The 14,912-nt window shown below is 50.8% G+C and overlaps 1 protein-coding gene and 1 long non-coding RNA gene across 10 annotated transcripts in view; one reads left to right on the forward strand and one right to left on the reverse strand.

The window, feature by feature from the left end:
• Positions 1–3,688, reverse strand: part of NF2 (NF2, moesin-ezrin-radixin like (MERLIN) tumor suppressor) — a 107,531-nt gene extending 103,843 nt beyond the window's left edge. Inside the window, exon 1 of one of the 8 annotated variants that reach the window (XM_054006803.1) lies at positions 2,981–3,688. In XM_054006803.1, coding sequence (XP_053862778.1) covers positions 2,981–3,094 — 114 coding nt within the window. In that variant the 5' untranslated portion in view covers positions 3,095–3,688. The remainder of the gene's footprint in view (positions 1–2,980) is intronic. The other 7 variants (XM_054006802.1, XM_054006801.1, XM_054006806.1 and 4 more) reach the window with 7 other exon arrangements.
• Positions 2,922–7,198, forward strand: LOC128824895 (uncharacterized). 2 transcript variants are annotated; one of them, XR_008442538.1, is made up of 2 exons: positions 2,922–3,011; positions 6,609–7,198. It is a non-coding gene; the product is annotated as an uncharacterized LOC128824895 (long non-coding RNA). The 2 variants fall into 2 exon arrangements; XR_008442539.1 differs by having other exon boundaries at positions 3,006–3,095.
• The last annotated feature ends 7,714 nt before the right edge of the window (positions 7,199–14,912 follow it).

The raw sequence follows: 14,912 nt of genomic DNA on the forward strand, positions 1-14,912 counted from the left end.
TCAGATGCCCAACTCCCAATGGGGTCTAAACCCAGATAAATCCGTTTTACCCTGCATAAAGCTTATGGAGGGCAAACTCATAAACTGTTCGCCCTCTATAACACTGATAGAGAGATATGCACAGTTGTTTGCTCCCCCAGGTATTAATACATACTCTGAGTAAATTACTAAATAAAAAGTGATTTTATTAAATACAGACAGTAGGATTTAAGTGGTTCAAAGTAGTAACAGACAGAACAAAGTAAGTCACCAAGCAAAATAAAATAAAATGCGCAAATCTATGCCTAATCAAACTAAATACAGATAATCTCACCCTCAGAGATGTTTCAGTAAGTTTTTCTCAGACTGGACACCTTCCAGGCCTGGGCACAATTCTTTCCCCTGGTACAGCTCTTGTTGCAGCTCAGGTGGTAGCTAGGGGATTCTTCATGATGGCTTCTTTCCCTCTCTGTTCTCTTCCCCCCTTTATATATCTTTTGCATAAGGCGGGAACTCTTTGTCTCTCTGGGTTTCCACCCCCCCTCACTGGAAAAGCACCAGGTTAAAGATGGATTCCAGTTCAGGTGACATAATCACATGTCACTGCAAGACTTCATTACTCACTTGCCAGCACACACATATACAGGAAGACTCACAGGTAAATACAGCCATCTGCAGACAATGGGAGTCATCAAGATTCCAAACCATCATTAATGGTCCACACTTTACACAATTACAATAGGCCCTCAGAGTTACATTTTATATTTCTAGTTTTAGATACAAGAGTGGTACATTTATACAAATCAGATGATCACACTCAGTAGCTTATAAGCTTTGTAATGATACCTTACAAGAGACCTTTTGCATGAGGCATATCCCAGTTACTTACATTCACTTATTACCGTATTTTCTCTAAAACTATCTCAGTTACATTATATTGACTTATCAAGTTTTTATAAAACCATATAGACTGCACAACGTCACAATTGCCTCTGAGAATAAGAAAAGCACTCAAACTAGAGAGACAGTGTGCTAGGAGTACCTAGAAAGAGCAAGCAGCAGAGTGGCCATCACATCAGCAACCTGACGTGAGTATTGGGAGGAAGCTTCAAGTGTAATTAGACACCTTCTAGCTGTGGACTAATTGGAGGCCCAAATCAAGTCTGGAGACAACAACCTGACAGGATTCTCAGCACTCACCCCTTCCAGTAGTTGAGGGGTGGAGACTTCTCAACAGAGCAATGCCTCTGGATTTATTTGATGGACCCCTTCAAATCCTCCCTCGTGTACTTTGCATCATTCTCCAGATAGCAAGTGCCTGGATACTGTACATTCTTAGGACTCCAGTTTAGTGACATATTTTGCCTAGGAACAAGTTATTTATACTACATTAGTGCCCACAGGCCCAACTCAGGATCAGGGCCCCATCATGTTGTGAAGAGACTCAAGACATCTCACAGCCTATGGTTGGTCTCTATTACTGCCCTCCCCCTACCCCCTTGGTACTTCATCCTGCTTCTATTTTGAACTGTATTATGCAGACTGCTAGCACCACATAGCTATAATGCCAACTTTCAATGGCAAATCACTAGGTCTGCTATGCTCTTTGCAAAATTTGATCTCTGGAATTTGCTATCTGCCAGTTAGTAAGATCAAAGCAGATAGTCATTTGCATTTTCATATCAAAGACAGCACTCCTTGAGCAGGCTAAAGTAGTGATGTTGCTGGGGGTGATAAAGGGGATGAAAGGCCAAATGCATTCAAAGTTTACCCTTTAGTGTCCCCAAAAGATTTCAAGTCATCCAAAAACCTCACTGTAACTTAAGAGTTATTTGTTCACAGCTTTCTGCTTACCTATTGTACACAGAGTACCCGCAAGCCGTTCTTTTTTAGGGGCTAAAAGGGAGTGGGAAGTACCTAATTTACCAACATAATAGGGGGTGACCCAGAGCCACCTTTGTTCTTTTGTAATAGAATCAGAGCAATTATTTTTGACCCCACCCCCAATTCCTTTGCTCAAGGATGTGTTGTACCATATTCCGGTAGAGGTTGGGAGTCACAAGAGAATTGCATTGAGGAACCTTCTGTGTGAAGACATGACTTCCCCTCTTCTATATTATAGCGCAGCACCCTGGAACCTCCCACAACAAGACACGACTGCATCCCCTCTGCTGTATCACAGCACAGCACCAAGGAACCTCCTGCACTGACACACAAGTTCTTTATATTCATACAGTTTCTCTCCCAACACATCTTTCCGGAAAGACATTACACTTTGATGCTAGATTAACAATGGATTCCTAGAGGGCCTCCCTGTAGTCTTCCAGTGCCTGCTCAATGCAGGCATATGAAAAACACCACCATTTACGAATAGGGCTTCCTAACCAAAACAGATGCAGGTGGCCGTGAGTAGATCCAAGGACATTCAAACTGAAACCCCACATGTTCCATCTTTGGCTACAAACACATTCATCTCGCAAAAGAAACTCTGGAGGATCTGTACAATATTTAGCTAGTACGTGCCCACCACTGGTAGACAGGAAAATGGGGAGGGGGGAAGGGGGGCACCAGAAAGTGGATTCAGTGTGAAGCACTTTTTTTCTCTGATTTACCAATAAGCCAGAGCCCTCAACAGGATGCAATGGGCCATGTGTGGTGCCGGAAGTACTAGGTTTTAGAGGATATCAAGCCCATTTTTGTTCATTAAAGTTCCCAAGGGTGTGCTAGCCCTGGCATCCCGATCCCACTCCACCTTGGGTAGCTACATTTTGCCTCCCTCGATTCCCCCTGCAGTCATATTGTCCCGGTATTCATCTCCCAGGCCCGCCCCAGAGCGCTGCAGGCTTGGTGAGCTGCGCACGGCCCCCGGGCGGGGGTTGCTGGGCCAGCCACGGGCTGCTCTGGCGCTAGCGGGTGCGCGGGGAAGGCGCGGGGCACTGCCCGTCACCGGGCGGTTTGGGAGCCCCAGGCCAGCCGCGCAGGACGCCCCGCTTCCGGTTACCTCACAGTTGAACTCCATCTCGGCGTCCATGGTAATAATCCGCACCGTGAAGGTTTTCGGCTGTTTTCGCTTCAGGGAGCTGAAGCTCATCCGAGACGCGATGGCACCGGCCATGGTGAGGCGCTGGGGGAAGGGCTGAGAAGGCCCAAAGCCCGGCGGGGAGCCGGGCGGGGGCAGCACAAGGCCCTAGCAGGTCAGCCAGCCCCCCCGGCTCGCAGCGGGGGGCCGCGCAAGGCAAGCGGGGGGCAGGGACGTTGCATCAGCCTGACTCCGGGCCCACAGCGCACCCCAGCACTCCTGCCTTGAGAGCTGGGCGGCCGGCGGCGGGCTCAGGAGCCTGGCGAGACCTGGGTCGGGCCCTGGCCCGCAGCGCGGGGCGGCCTCCACAGCTCCGGGGGCCGCTCGGGGATCGGGCCCTACCGGGGGGCGGGGCTGCTCTCAGGGGCGGGGGTCCGCCAGAAGCAGAGCCGGGCAGGAACCAGCGCTACCTGCCTCACAAAGCTCCGCTCGCCTCAGCCAGCGCAGCCTAACCGCACCGCACCGCTCTCCGCCATTGGCCCAGTAGCCCGCCAGGGGCGGGACACCGCCCTTCCTCCCGCCTCCTGGAGGGGCATCTCAGCCAATAGGACGTTCCTCCCGCCTAGACTTCGGAGTTATCTACATTTGACTGGCTATTGGCGCTGCCATTCGGTAGCCTTTGGTTCCCATACGGTCCCGCCTTCCCAGCAGGGTTGGTTGAGAGACTGCTGAGCAAGGCAGGCCCCTGGCGGGAAGGCGAAGCACGGGCTCTGGCTCCCCCTAGCGGTAGCCCTAACCCAGCTCAGCCTCACGCCCGGGGGTCCCCTCTAAGACCGCGAACCGGGAGGAAACTTCACAGCAGCACACATGGGCAGGGCAGGAGTGCTGAAACAATTCTTCTAGTGGGGGGGTGTTGATCATGGAAACCACGTATTTGGTGTTTGCTATTACTACTTCAAGTGAGGGGGGCAACAGCATCCCTAGTTCCAGCACCACTGTACATGGGATGAGGGGGGGCTCACAAATCTGTGCGTGTTCATGTTTGCCCCCGCCACAGCAGACTGATAGGATAGCACTATGTGTCATCATCACGTCAGCATCACACCAGGACGACAGCCGTGCAAGACACTATGATGTTGCACGGCACAGTGAAAACATTGTTTACATGTACCCCTGGAAGGATTCGATTTTTATTGGTAAACATCAATTTCACCATGTACACACACAGACCCATGCAAAAACATCCCCATCAGTAATAATCAAAACTGGCAGATAGGTAAAAGAAGAAAAATGCTGCCTCAGAACTTATCAAAGCTTGAGTTAAGGATACTTTGTCTATTTTGACATGTGATGTTGACAATTGGTGCTTTAACAGTCATAGAGCTTTAACATTCTGAATTTCATCGTCTCTTGCCATTAAATAATTATTGTCTCAGCTGCCCTGCCCAGAATTTCCTGCAACTGTAAACATTTTGATGGATCAAAAATTGAAAAATATGTTTAAAATCCATAATTGTAAATGTAAATAGACAAAAAATTAAAAATAAATGCTTATAAACATTGATATTATTCATCAAAATGTTTACACTTGATTTTAGCCAAAAGGCTGAGAAGTGATATCAGTTGAAATTATTGAAAAAAAAATTGAAATTGAATTTTGCCAAACCTACTCACGGGCTAGCACTAGTAGAGCAAACTCCAGAAGGTGGCTGGCAAACCTGAGCTCCTAGGAATTTTACATGTAGCAAGAGTAGTGTCTACAGACTCATGGATTCTATTCCAACTTCTGCCACGCTCACCATGAGATCTTAGGCCTGGTCTACACTATGACTTTAGGTCAAATTTAGCAGCATTAAATCGAATTAACCCTGCATCCATCCACACAACGAAACCATTTACTTCGACATAAAGGGCTCTTAAAATCGATTTCTGTACTCCTCTCCAACGAGGGGAGTAGGGCTGAAATCAACATTGCCAGTTCTAATTAGGGTTAATGTGGACGAAATTAGACAGTATTGGCCTCCGGGAGCTATCCCACAGTGCACCACTGTGACCGCTCTGGACAGCAATCTGAACTCGGATGCACTGGCCAGGTAGACAGGAAAAGCCCCGCGAACTTTTGAATTTCATTTCCTGTTTGTCCAGCGTGGAGAGCACAGGTGACCACGCAGAGCTCATCAGCACAGGTAACCATGCAGTCCGAGAATCGAAAAAGAGCACCAGCATGGACCGTACAGGAGGTACTGGATCTGATCGCTATACGGGGAGAGGATTCCGTGCTAGCAGAACTACGTTCCAAAAGACTAAATGCCAAAACATTTGAAAAAATCTCCAAGGGCATGATGGAGAGAGGCCACAATAGGGACTCATATCAGTGCCGTGTGAAAGTTAAGGAGCTCAGAGAAGCGTACCAGAAAACCAAAGAAGCAAACGGAAAGTCCGGGGGAGAGCCACAGACATGCCGCTTCTATGCTGAGCTGCATGCAATTCTCGGGGGGGGCCGCCCCTACTACCCCACCCCTGACCGTGGATTCCAAAGAGGGGGTACTCTCAGCCATGCCTGAGGATTCTGCGGATGGGGAAGATGAGGAGGAGGACAAGCTTGCGGAGAGCACACAGCACTCCGTTCTCCCCAACAGCCAGGATCTTTTTCTCAGCCTGACTGAAGTACCCTCCCAACCCTCCATCCCAGACCATGAACCCATGGAAGGGACCTCAGATGAGTGTACCTTTGTAGATATAAAACATGGTTTAAAAGCAAGCGTTTTTTAATGATTAATTTGCCCTGAGGACTTGGGATGCATTCACAGCCAGTACAGCTACTGGAAAAGTCTGTTAACGTGTCTGGGGGTGGAGCGGAAATCCTCCAGGGACATCTCTATGAACCTCTCCTGAAGGTACTCCAAAAGCCTTTGCAGAAGGTTTCTGGGCAGTGCAGCCTTATTCCGTCCTCAATGGTAGGACACTTGACCACGCCATGCTAGTAGCAAGTAATCTGGTATCATTGCATGACAAAGCCTGGCAGTGTGTGGTCCCGGTGTTTGCTGGCATTCAAGCAACATCCGTTCTTTATCTCGCTGTGTTATCCTCAGGAGAGTGATATTGTTCATGGTAACCTGGTTGAAATACGGGAATTTAATTAAGGGGACAGAGATGGCCATTTGGTTTCTGCAGGGATCTTCCCTGATACCAGCCACGCGGTTGGGGGAGGGGTAAAGCAATCATCCCAGATAATTGGATGGGTGGTGGGCGGGTTTAGTTTGGTTTCTGCTGCTGCACGTTAACAGGAAAACCACAGCACTCAACGGGCTTTGCTTGGTATGGGAAAGGAGGGCGCTGCTTTAATGAAGGTTGCAGAAGTCGAAAGACAATGGCTTACCATAGTTGCATGCAAGCCGAATTCTGTTGCCCAGCCCTGCGTCTGTGATCTCTAACACCAAAGCCGCAGGCACTCAATATAAGATGCAAAATGCGACCTTGTACCGAAATCACATTTGCTATGTAATGTGAATAGTGTTGTTCACTGTGAAAGAGTATAAGCATTGTTCTGTAAAATGTATATTTTTAAATACTTCTCTCCCTTTTTTCCCTCCCTCCCTCCCTCCCGCAGCTTCAAATTTTTCAAGCCTCCCTCCTCCGTCCCAAAGGCTATCTCAGATAAGGCAGCGGAAAAAATGCACGCGAGACTAAATGTTCTCGGAAATCATGCAATCGACCTGCAATGAAAGAGCTCATCTGAATGAGTGGAAGGACATGGTAGCAAAGTACAGGAAAGATGCCAGTGAATGTGAGGACAGGAGGGACGCTCGAGATGAGAGGTGGAGGCAGGAAGACCAGAGGAGGCAGGAAGACCAGAGGAGGCAGAATGCTACTGCGGGATCAAACGGACATGCTCCGGCATCTGGTGGAGCTTCAGGAACGGCAACAGGATCACAGAGTGCCGCTGCAGCCCCTGTATAACCGCCCTCCCCAAGTTCCATAGCCTCCTTACCCAGACGTATAAGAACATGGGAGGGGGAGGCTCCGTGCACCCTGCCACTCCACCCCAGTGGACAGCCCAAGCAAAAGGCTGTCATTATTTTGAACTTCTGAAGTGGCCTTTTCCTTCCCTCCTCCCCTCCTCCCACACCCCATCCGGGCTACCTTGTCAGTTTTCTCCCTCTTTTTATAATCAATTAATAAAATGATTTTTAAACGATAGTGACTTTATTTCCTTTGAAAGCAAACTGTGATCGAAGGGGGAGGGTGGGTTGCTTACAGGGAATGAGTCAATCATTCGGGTTTTCATCAAGGAGAAACACAGAATTTTCACACCATAGCCTGGCCAGTCATGAAACTGGTTTTCAAAGCTTCTCTGATGCGCAGCGCTTCCTGGTGTGCTCTTCTAATTGCCCTGGTGTCTGGCTGCACGTAATCAACAGCCAGGCAATTTGCCTCAGCCTCCCACCCCGCCATAAAGGTTACTCTCACAGAGATTGTGGAGCACACAGCAAGCAGCAATAACAATGGGAATAGTGGTTTGGCTGAGGTTTAAACGAGTCAGTAAAGTGCGCCAGCGATCCTTTAAACGTCCAAAAGCACATTCTACCACCATTCTGCACTTGCTCAGCCTATAGTTGAACAGCTCCTGACTACTGTCCAGGCTGCCTGTGTATGGCTTCATGAGCCATGGCATTAAGGGGTTGGCTGGGTCCCCAAGGATAACTATAGACATTTCAACATCCCCAACAGTTATTTTCTGGTCTGTGAAGTAAATCCCTTGCTGCAGCCGTTTAAACAGATTAGTGTTCCTGAAGATGCGAGTGTCATGAACCCTTCCCGACCATCCCATGGTGATGTTGGTGAAACGTCCCTTGTGATCCACCAGTGCTTGCAGCACCATTGAAAAGTACCCCTTGTGGTCTATGTACTGGCTCCCCTGGTGCTCCGGTGCCAAGATAGAGTTCCAACTATCGCCCCACCACAGTTAGGGAATCCCATTGCAGCAAAGCCATCTACTATGACCTGCACATTTCCCAGAGTCACTATCTTTGGTAGCAGCAGCTCAGTATTGCTTTGGCTACTTGGATCACAGCAGCCCCCACAGTAGATTTGCCCACTCTAAATTGTTTCCCGACTGACCGGTAGCTGTCTGGCGTTGCAAGCTTCCACTGGGCTATCACCACTTGCTTCCCAACTTTGAGGGCTGCTCTCATCTTGGTATTCTGGTGCTTCAGGGCAGGGGAAAGCAAGTCACAAAGTTCCATGAAAGTGCCCTAACGCATGCAAAAGTTTCGCAGCCACTGGGAATCGTCCCAGACCTGCAACACTATGCGATCCCACCAGTCTGTGCTTGTTTCCCGGGCCCAGAATCGGCATTCCACGGCTATAACCTGCCCCATTAACAGCATGATCTCCAAAGCGCCGGGGCCCGCGGTTTGAGAGAATTCTGTGTCCATGTCCTCATCACTCTCGTTGCCGCGCTGCTGTAGCCGCCTCTTCCTCGCCTGTTTTTTCAGGTCCCAGTTCAGCATAAACTGCACGATAATGCGCAAGGTGTTTACAATGTTCATAACTGCTGTCTTGAGCTGAGCGGTCTCCATGCTTGCTGTGATATGGCGTCTGCAAAGTTCACCCAGGAAAAATGGCGCGAAACGATTGTCTGCCGTTGATTTCATGGAGGGAGGGGTGAGGCTGTACCCAGAACCACCAGCGACAATGTTTTTTGCCCCATCAGGCATTGGGATCTCAACCCAGAATTCCAATGGGCGGAGGAGACTGTGGGAACTATCGGATAGCTATGGGATAGCTACCCACAGTGCAACGCTCCAGAAGTCGACGCTAGCCTCAGTACATGGACGCACACCGCCAAATTAATGTGCTTAGTGTGGCCATATGCACTCGACTTTATACAATCGGTTGCCAAAAATCAAATTCTGTAAATTTGAAGTAATCCCATAGTGTAGACATACCCTTATACAGGGTATTTCATTTCAGTGGGTCTCTCTTGTTCACCCCGTACTGTGGGTTTGCTAGCATAAGGGGTCACTAAGCTGATGGATCTGGGCCCTAGGGAATTTCCCCTATGTAAGGAGCTTTCCCTGATGGCATAGAGGAGACATGGGGGTGAGGCTAGAGTGCAACTGCACTCTAGTTATTCCAAGCTGTTGGAACAGTCATATGGACCCTAGGCAGCCAGGAGGCAAGTTGGGCTGCTCTGATCAGCTCTGCGGGATAAAGAAGCCCACAGCTGGCTCAGGACAGGCAAGGCACAAAGGAGACCCGGCCTTCTTGGGCCCTGTGCTGAGCTCAGCTCTGGCGCTGGAATGCAATGAGCTATATGTGTCAGCTTCCTTATCTGTAAAATAGGGATCCTGATCCTTCCCAGGAGAGAGTTAAAAACTGTGTTACCCACTCTTCCACAGTGGATCTGCCTCCCTATAGTGGCTAGCCCCAGGCATAGGGGCTGGAACTAGGGTGCTGGGGGTGCTGCAGCATCCCCTGGCATGAAGTGGTTTCCATCATATCCAGGGTTTACAGTTTGTTTCAATGGCTCTCAGCACCCCCACTATACAAACTGTTCCAGTGCCCCTGGTCACAGGGGCAGGTCAGGGAGCCAGGGTCCCATCACTTTTAAAAGCTCAGAGCACATGGCAGGAGGGGGATAAAAACCCTAAGCCAAAGGACCTAGCACCTCTATGCTGCTTGGAGGGCAAAGTGTTTCTAGGCATAAGCAAGAGCTCCCCAGCAACTTAGCCTGGGTTAGCCCTAAAGGACAATTACAGCTTGCTGATGATAGAAGCCTATATTACCTTTTGAAACTTGAGCTTGTAACCCATTTGTGTGTCTATGTTCACTTGCTTTAGCCTTGTAAATAACTCTCCAATGTCCTTTTCCTGCTTGATAAATCTTCATGTAGTTTATTATAGGGTCGGCTACAAGCGTTGTCTTTGGATGAAACCTAAAGAGTAATTGGCCTGAGGTAAGTGATTGGTCCTTTGGGATTAGGAGTAACTCTGTGATTCTTGGTGTAAGGGGCCATCTATCACAGAACTACACTCACCTGGGTGGCAAGACAGACCAGAGCACCCATCCATAGGGACTGTCTGTGACTCCGTGTTCAGGCTACGAAGGTGCCTGAGGAGTTTGCACTTGGTGCAATCGAAGTTTAGAACTCACAACCAATTTGGGGATGGTGCCCCGGTTTCTAACAGCCTGCTGTGAGGTTGGTACTCACGCTCTTGGGAGTGTCACACCACATATAGGGGTTCATGAGTCCACTTCAGCCTTGGCACTTGGAGCATGGACCCCAGTGCCCCTTTCCCCAGTATCCCCACAATCTCTGGGTCTCCCCTCCCAGGGGAACCCTCTATCCCCACCTCACCTCAGTCTATGGCTACTGCCAGCCACCATCTAGCCCCCGCTCACTGGGGCGGATTGCAGTGTACACGCCATTCATCACTGGCAAAGGGGAGTTTGGACCTGCTGCCTTTGCCTACCCCAGGCTACCCCTCTGAAGCCCCAGTACCTGTTCTGGCCTTTATCAAGGAGCTCCCCAGCTCCTCTAGCCCTTCCCCAGCCCTGCTCCACTCTAGGTACCCTGCTCAGCAACCAGGTCCTCTCTCTATGACCAGAGAGAGACTCTGCCAGCTCCTGGCTCACTGGCCTTTTATAGGGCCAGCTGTGGCCTGGCCGGGGCGTGGCCCAGCAGCGGCTGCTTCCCCAATCAGCCCAGCCTTTAGCTCACAGCCCAGGCTTACTGGTTCCCCGCCACAGCCCTCTCACAGGGCTGTTTTAAGCCCTTCAGGGCAGGAGTGGGGTTACTGCCCCGCTACAGAGCTAGTCCGTGTTCTTTATCCAGGCAATAGAGCTTCACGCACTGAAGTCCCAGGCCCAATCACTGCACCTGATGCCCCATCCAGGGGAACACGTCACATAAAGCAGGAAGGAAGAGAGGGGCAAAGCACCGTTTCTGTGATTCCATTTTTCAGGGGTGGCCAGACACGCAGCCTACTGTGTTCTCCAGTGAAGCTTGTGGGCGTGGATGCCTCCATCTTCTTTATTGAAGCATGGCCTGTGCTGCAGCACCTATAGCTCCAGCTGAGCATTGTCATGGTCCACACTGCATTTGATGAGGAAGAACACCCTCATTGCTTCAGATGCATGTGTGCAGGGGGATCCTTCTGCCAGGTCTGGAGAACTCAGCAAAGGGATGGGAGGCAGCAGATGTTGAGTTCTAATCCTGACCCTATCACTGCCATGCACTGTGGTGGTGGGTAAGTCACTGCTATGAACTAGAGGGTCACACACTGTGTTGCTCCTGTAGGTCAAGCTCTGTGTGTTATCCAGTATTTTAAGGGCAAACGGAGGTGAGGGGCTGGGGCTGGTTGTAGGGTTGCCAGGCATCTGGTTTTCAACCACAATGCCCAGTTGAAAAAGGACCAGTTTAAAAGAGAACTAGATAAATTCATGGAGGTTAAGTCCATTAATGGCCATTAGCCAGGATGGGTAAGGAATGGTGTCCCTAGCCTCTGTTTGCCAGAGGATGGTGATGGATGGCAAGAGAGAGATCACTTGATCTCTCTCTGTTCACTCCCTCTGGGGCACCTGGCATTGGCCACTGTCAGCAGACAGGATACTGGGCTGGATGGACCTTTGGTCTGACCCAGTACGGCCGTTCTTATGACCCTGCTGACCAGGCCATTAAAATTTCAGCTGGCTGTCCCCAGCGGGGCTAATGTAGGCTCCCTGCCTGCCCTGGCTCCGCGTGCCTTCCAGAAGCAGCTGGCATGTCCCTCTAGCTCTTAGGCACAGGCATGGCCAAGAGGGCTCCGTGCGCTGCCCCCACCCCGAGCACTGGCTCCACACCTCCCATTGGCCAGGAACCATGGCTAATGGGAGCTGCAGAGGCAGCGCCTGCGAGTAAAGGCAGCATGCAGAGCCACCTGGCCACCCCTTGGCCTAGGAGCCAGCGGGACATGCCAGCCTCTTCTCGGAGCCACCTGAGATAAGCAGCAGGGAGGGGTGAGGAGCGGGAACGTGGCACACTCAGGGGAGGAGGCGGGGCCGGGGTGGGGATTTGGGGAAGGGGTTGGAATAGGGGCAGGGATGGGGAGGAGTTGGGGCGGGGACTTTGGGGAAGGGGTTAGAATGGGGGATAGGCAGAGGCGGGAAGGGGCAGGGCAGCGGTGGAGTCAGGGTGGGGCCGGAGGCAGAGGGGGGGTCAGCGCAGCAGAAGTCGGCGCCTATGCCCCTTCCCACACTCTGAACCCCTCAGGCCTAGCCCAGAGCCGCCACCTGCACCCCAAACCCTTAATCCCTGGCCCCACCCCAGAGCCCGCACCCCCAGCAAGAGCCCTCACCCACTCCTGCACCCCCTACCCTAGCCAGGAGCCCCCTCCTGCACCCTGAGCCCCTCATTTCTGGCCCCATTCCAGAGCCCACATCCCCAGCCCAGAGTCCGTACCCCCTCCCACACTCCAAACCCCTTGATCCCCCTACCCCCCAGCCTCCTGCAGGCCAAACCCCTCATCCCCAGCCCCATCCCAGAGCCCACCCCCCAGGTGGAGCCTTCATTCCCTACCTCACTCCAACCCCCTGCCCCAGCCTGTTGAAAATGAGCAAGTGAGCAAGGGTGGGGAAGAGCATGCGAGGGATGGAGGGGCAAATGGAGTGGGTGGGGGTGGGGCCTCGGGGAAGGGGTGGGGCAAGGGTGTTCAGTTTTCTGCAAATAGAAAGTTGGTAACCCTAGCTGGCTGGTGTGGGGGCCAGTGGAGGGTGGTCTGGTGGTGCTGGGGTTGGGGGCCTGGCTGGGGCCTGGCCAGAGTGGAGGCAAGTACCCTGGGTGAGAGGGAGGGCAGCTGGCTGGAGAGGGACATGGGCCCCAGTGGGGGGCAGGAATCTGGCTGGGGGAGCTAGCTGGAGTGGGGGAAGGGACCTGGCTGGGTGTACTGCTCTGCTTTCATATGCATGGCAGCATGTAGCCCCCAAGTAACAGATGCCCCATGTTCCCATTATGGACCCCGGAGAAGTGCCCGTTAACTGAATGTGGGGCTTCACTTGGCCAGTTAGAGCAGCACTTCAGCAACACCCTCTTCTGGAGCCCCAGCATTTCTGCTCAGTCACTCCTGCCTAGCTCCTGCTGCCCTCTCCCGCTGCAAAGATCAATCCCCCGTCCTACTTGTCCTCCCCACATCAGGGATTTTACTCAATCCCCTCACCCCTGCCAGAGTCAGCCCTATACAGCCCATTCTCATCCCTCAGTTTCCCCAGCTGAGGATGATAGTTCTCCCCAGGCCACTAGATTGTGTTGCCTCCACTGTGAAAAATACACTGACAGTACCGACCCCTACCCAGCACAGCCTGACAATTCATCGTAAGTTGATGCTCTGAACCACTGTCCTGGCCACTTAAAGTTGTAACTTGTTTGTATTGCAGTAGCACCTGGCAACCCTAGTCACGGCCCAGGCCCTCCTGGTGCTAGGCTCTGTACAAATGCAGGATAAAGAGATGGTCCCTGCCCCAGAGGGCTTACACACTGCAATCTCTCCTCTGCACAGGCTGGCTGACCTATCCCAGTGCCTGGGGGAAGAGTGGGACATGAAGCAAAGGGTACTCGGTCCAGACTGGCACGTGTTCCTGCATGCAAGGAAATTCAATCCCAGCCGTGGCTTGCCTAAGGCTACTGAATCTATTAGCTGTAGTGGAAGCTTTATTAAAACCCAGCAAGCGTGGTACCGCTCCACATGCATGGGCTTTCACACCTCCCGCTTGCTGTGTGGCCTCTGAATTGTCACCCTGAATTGTTTAGAAACCTGAGGAATGTCAAAGCTATTAAATGCTTTCATAACTCACCTCCCCCTGCTCAACCTCGGTGTGCAAGGGATGAGGGATGACGCTGGATCTTCCATTTGTAACACTGAAATCAGCCCGATGGTAACAGATTGAGCTGTTCCTGTGGCACAGAATGGGAGCCCTGGCTACAGGTGACTTGTGGGCTTAGAAGAGCATTTAAAAAAAAAATGAAGAATGCAGGAAACAATGCCTCATCCTGGCTGTCTGCCAAACACTTTTGCTTTATCCTCTGAAGAAGGGAGCCACACCAAATATATATTAAGCATTATTGTAAATCATGCCTCCTCCAGGCCAGAGAGGATTAGCGTAGAGGTGACCTGCAAGGAGAAAAAAATTGCCTTGCTGTGCTTGCTCCTTTTTGATGGATAGAAGTTTTTTTTAAGTCCCCCCCTCCTCATTTTTATACCTTAGAAATAGCAGGAATATCAAGTCAGGTGTCTCCTAATTTAGCTAGAAGACATTTGTTTGAAAAGGGGGGAGGGTCATTGTTGAATCTTTAACAAAGAGAGCTTTTCTCCCAACTGCTACTGAGCATTTGAGTGAATATATGTTAAACAGTTTTCAACAGTATGAATTACAATCACTTTCTGTCTCAGCTACTCAGGTGTCACTGCCCATGTAGTTGTGATGTCATAGTCCTAAGACATCTATAGAGTCTTCCAGGAAAAAAAGACTAGAAAATACATTAATTTATACAGTAAACAATAGAAATTCCTTTTCAGGCTCTCTTTATACATCAAAAGGATGAATAACAAAGAGAAACCAACTCATTGTAGATAATTGATTTATTGGTCTTGGTCTTGTTTTATTTATTCTGTTTATGTTGTGATGGCATCTAAAGGGCTCAAGCAAGTCTGGGCCCCATGCATGCTAGGCACTGTACAAAGACCTAGTAAATGACAGTGTGTGCCCCAGAGAGGTTGCAGTCTAAGGCCCTGATGCTGCCAAGAGGACTGCATGAACAAACCTCTGCACCAGAGAAGTCAATGAGACTCCATGCAGGGATGAGGGCTCCCAGATGTGGTTCTCTTTGTAGGACGGGGATCGAAGAGACAAGACAGTAGGAGACTAAAAAACAAAT

The sequence above is a fragment of the Malaclemys terrapin genome, chromosome 16 (assembly GCF_027887155.1).
Source record: "Malaclemys terrapin pileata isolate rMalTer1 chromosome 16, rMalTer1.hap1, whole genome shotgun sequence".
Taxonomy (NCBI): domain Eukaryota; kingdom Metazoa; phylum Chordata; order Testudines; family Emydidae; genus Malaclemys; species Malaclemys terrapin.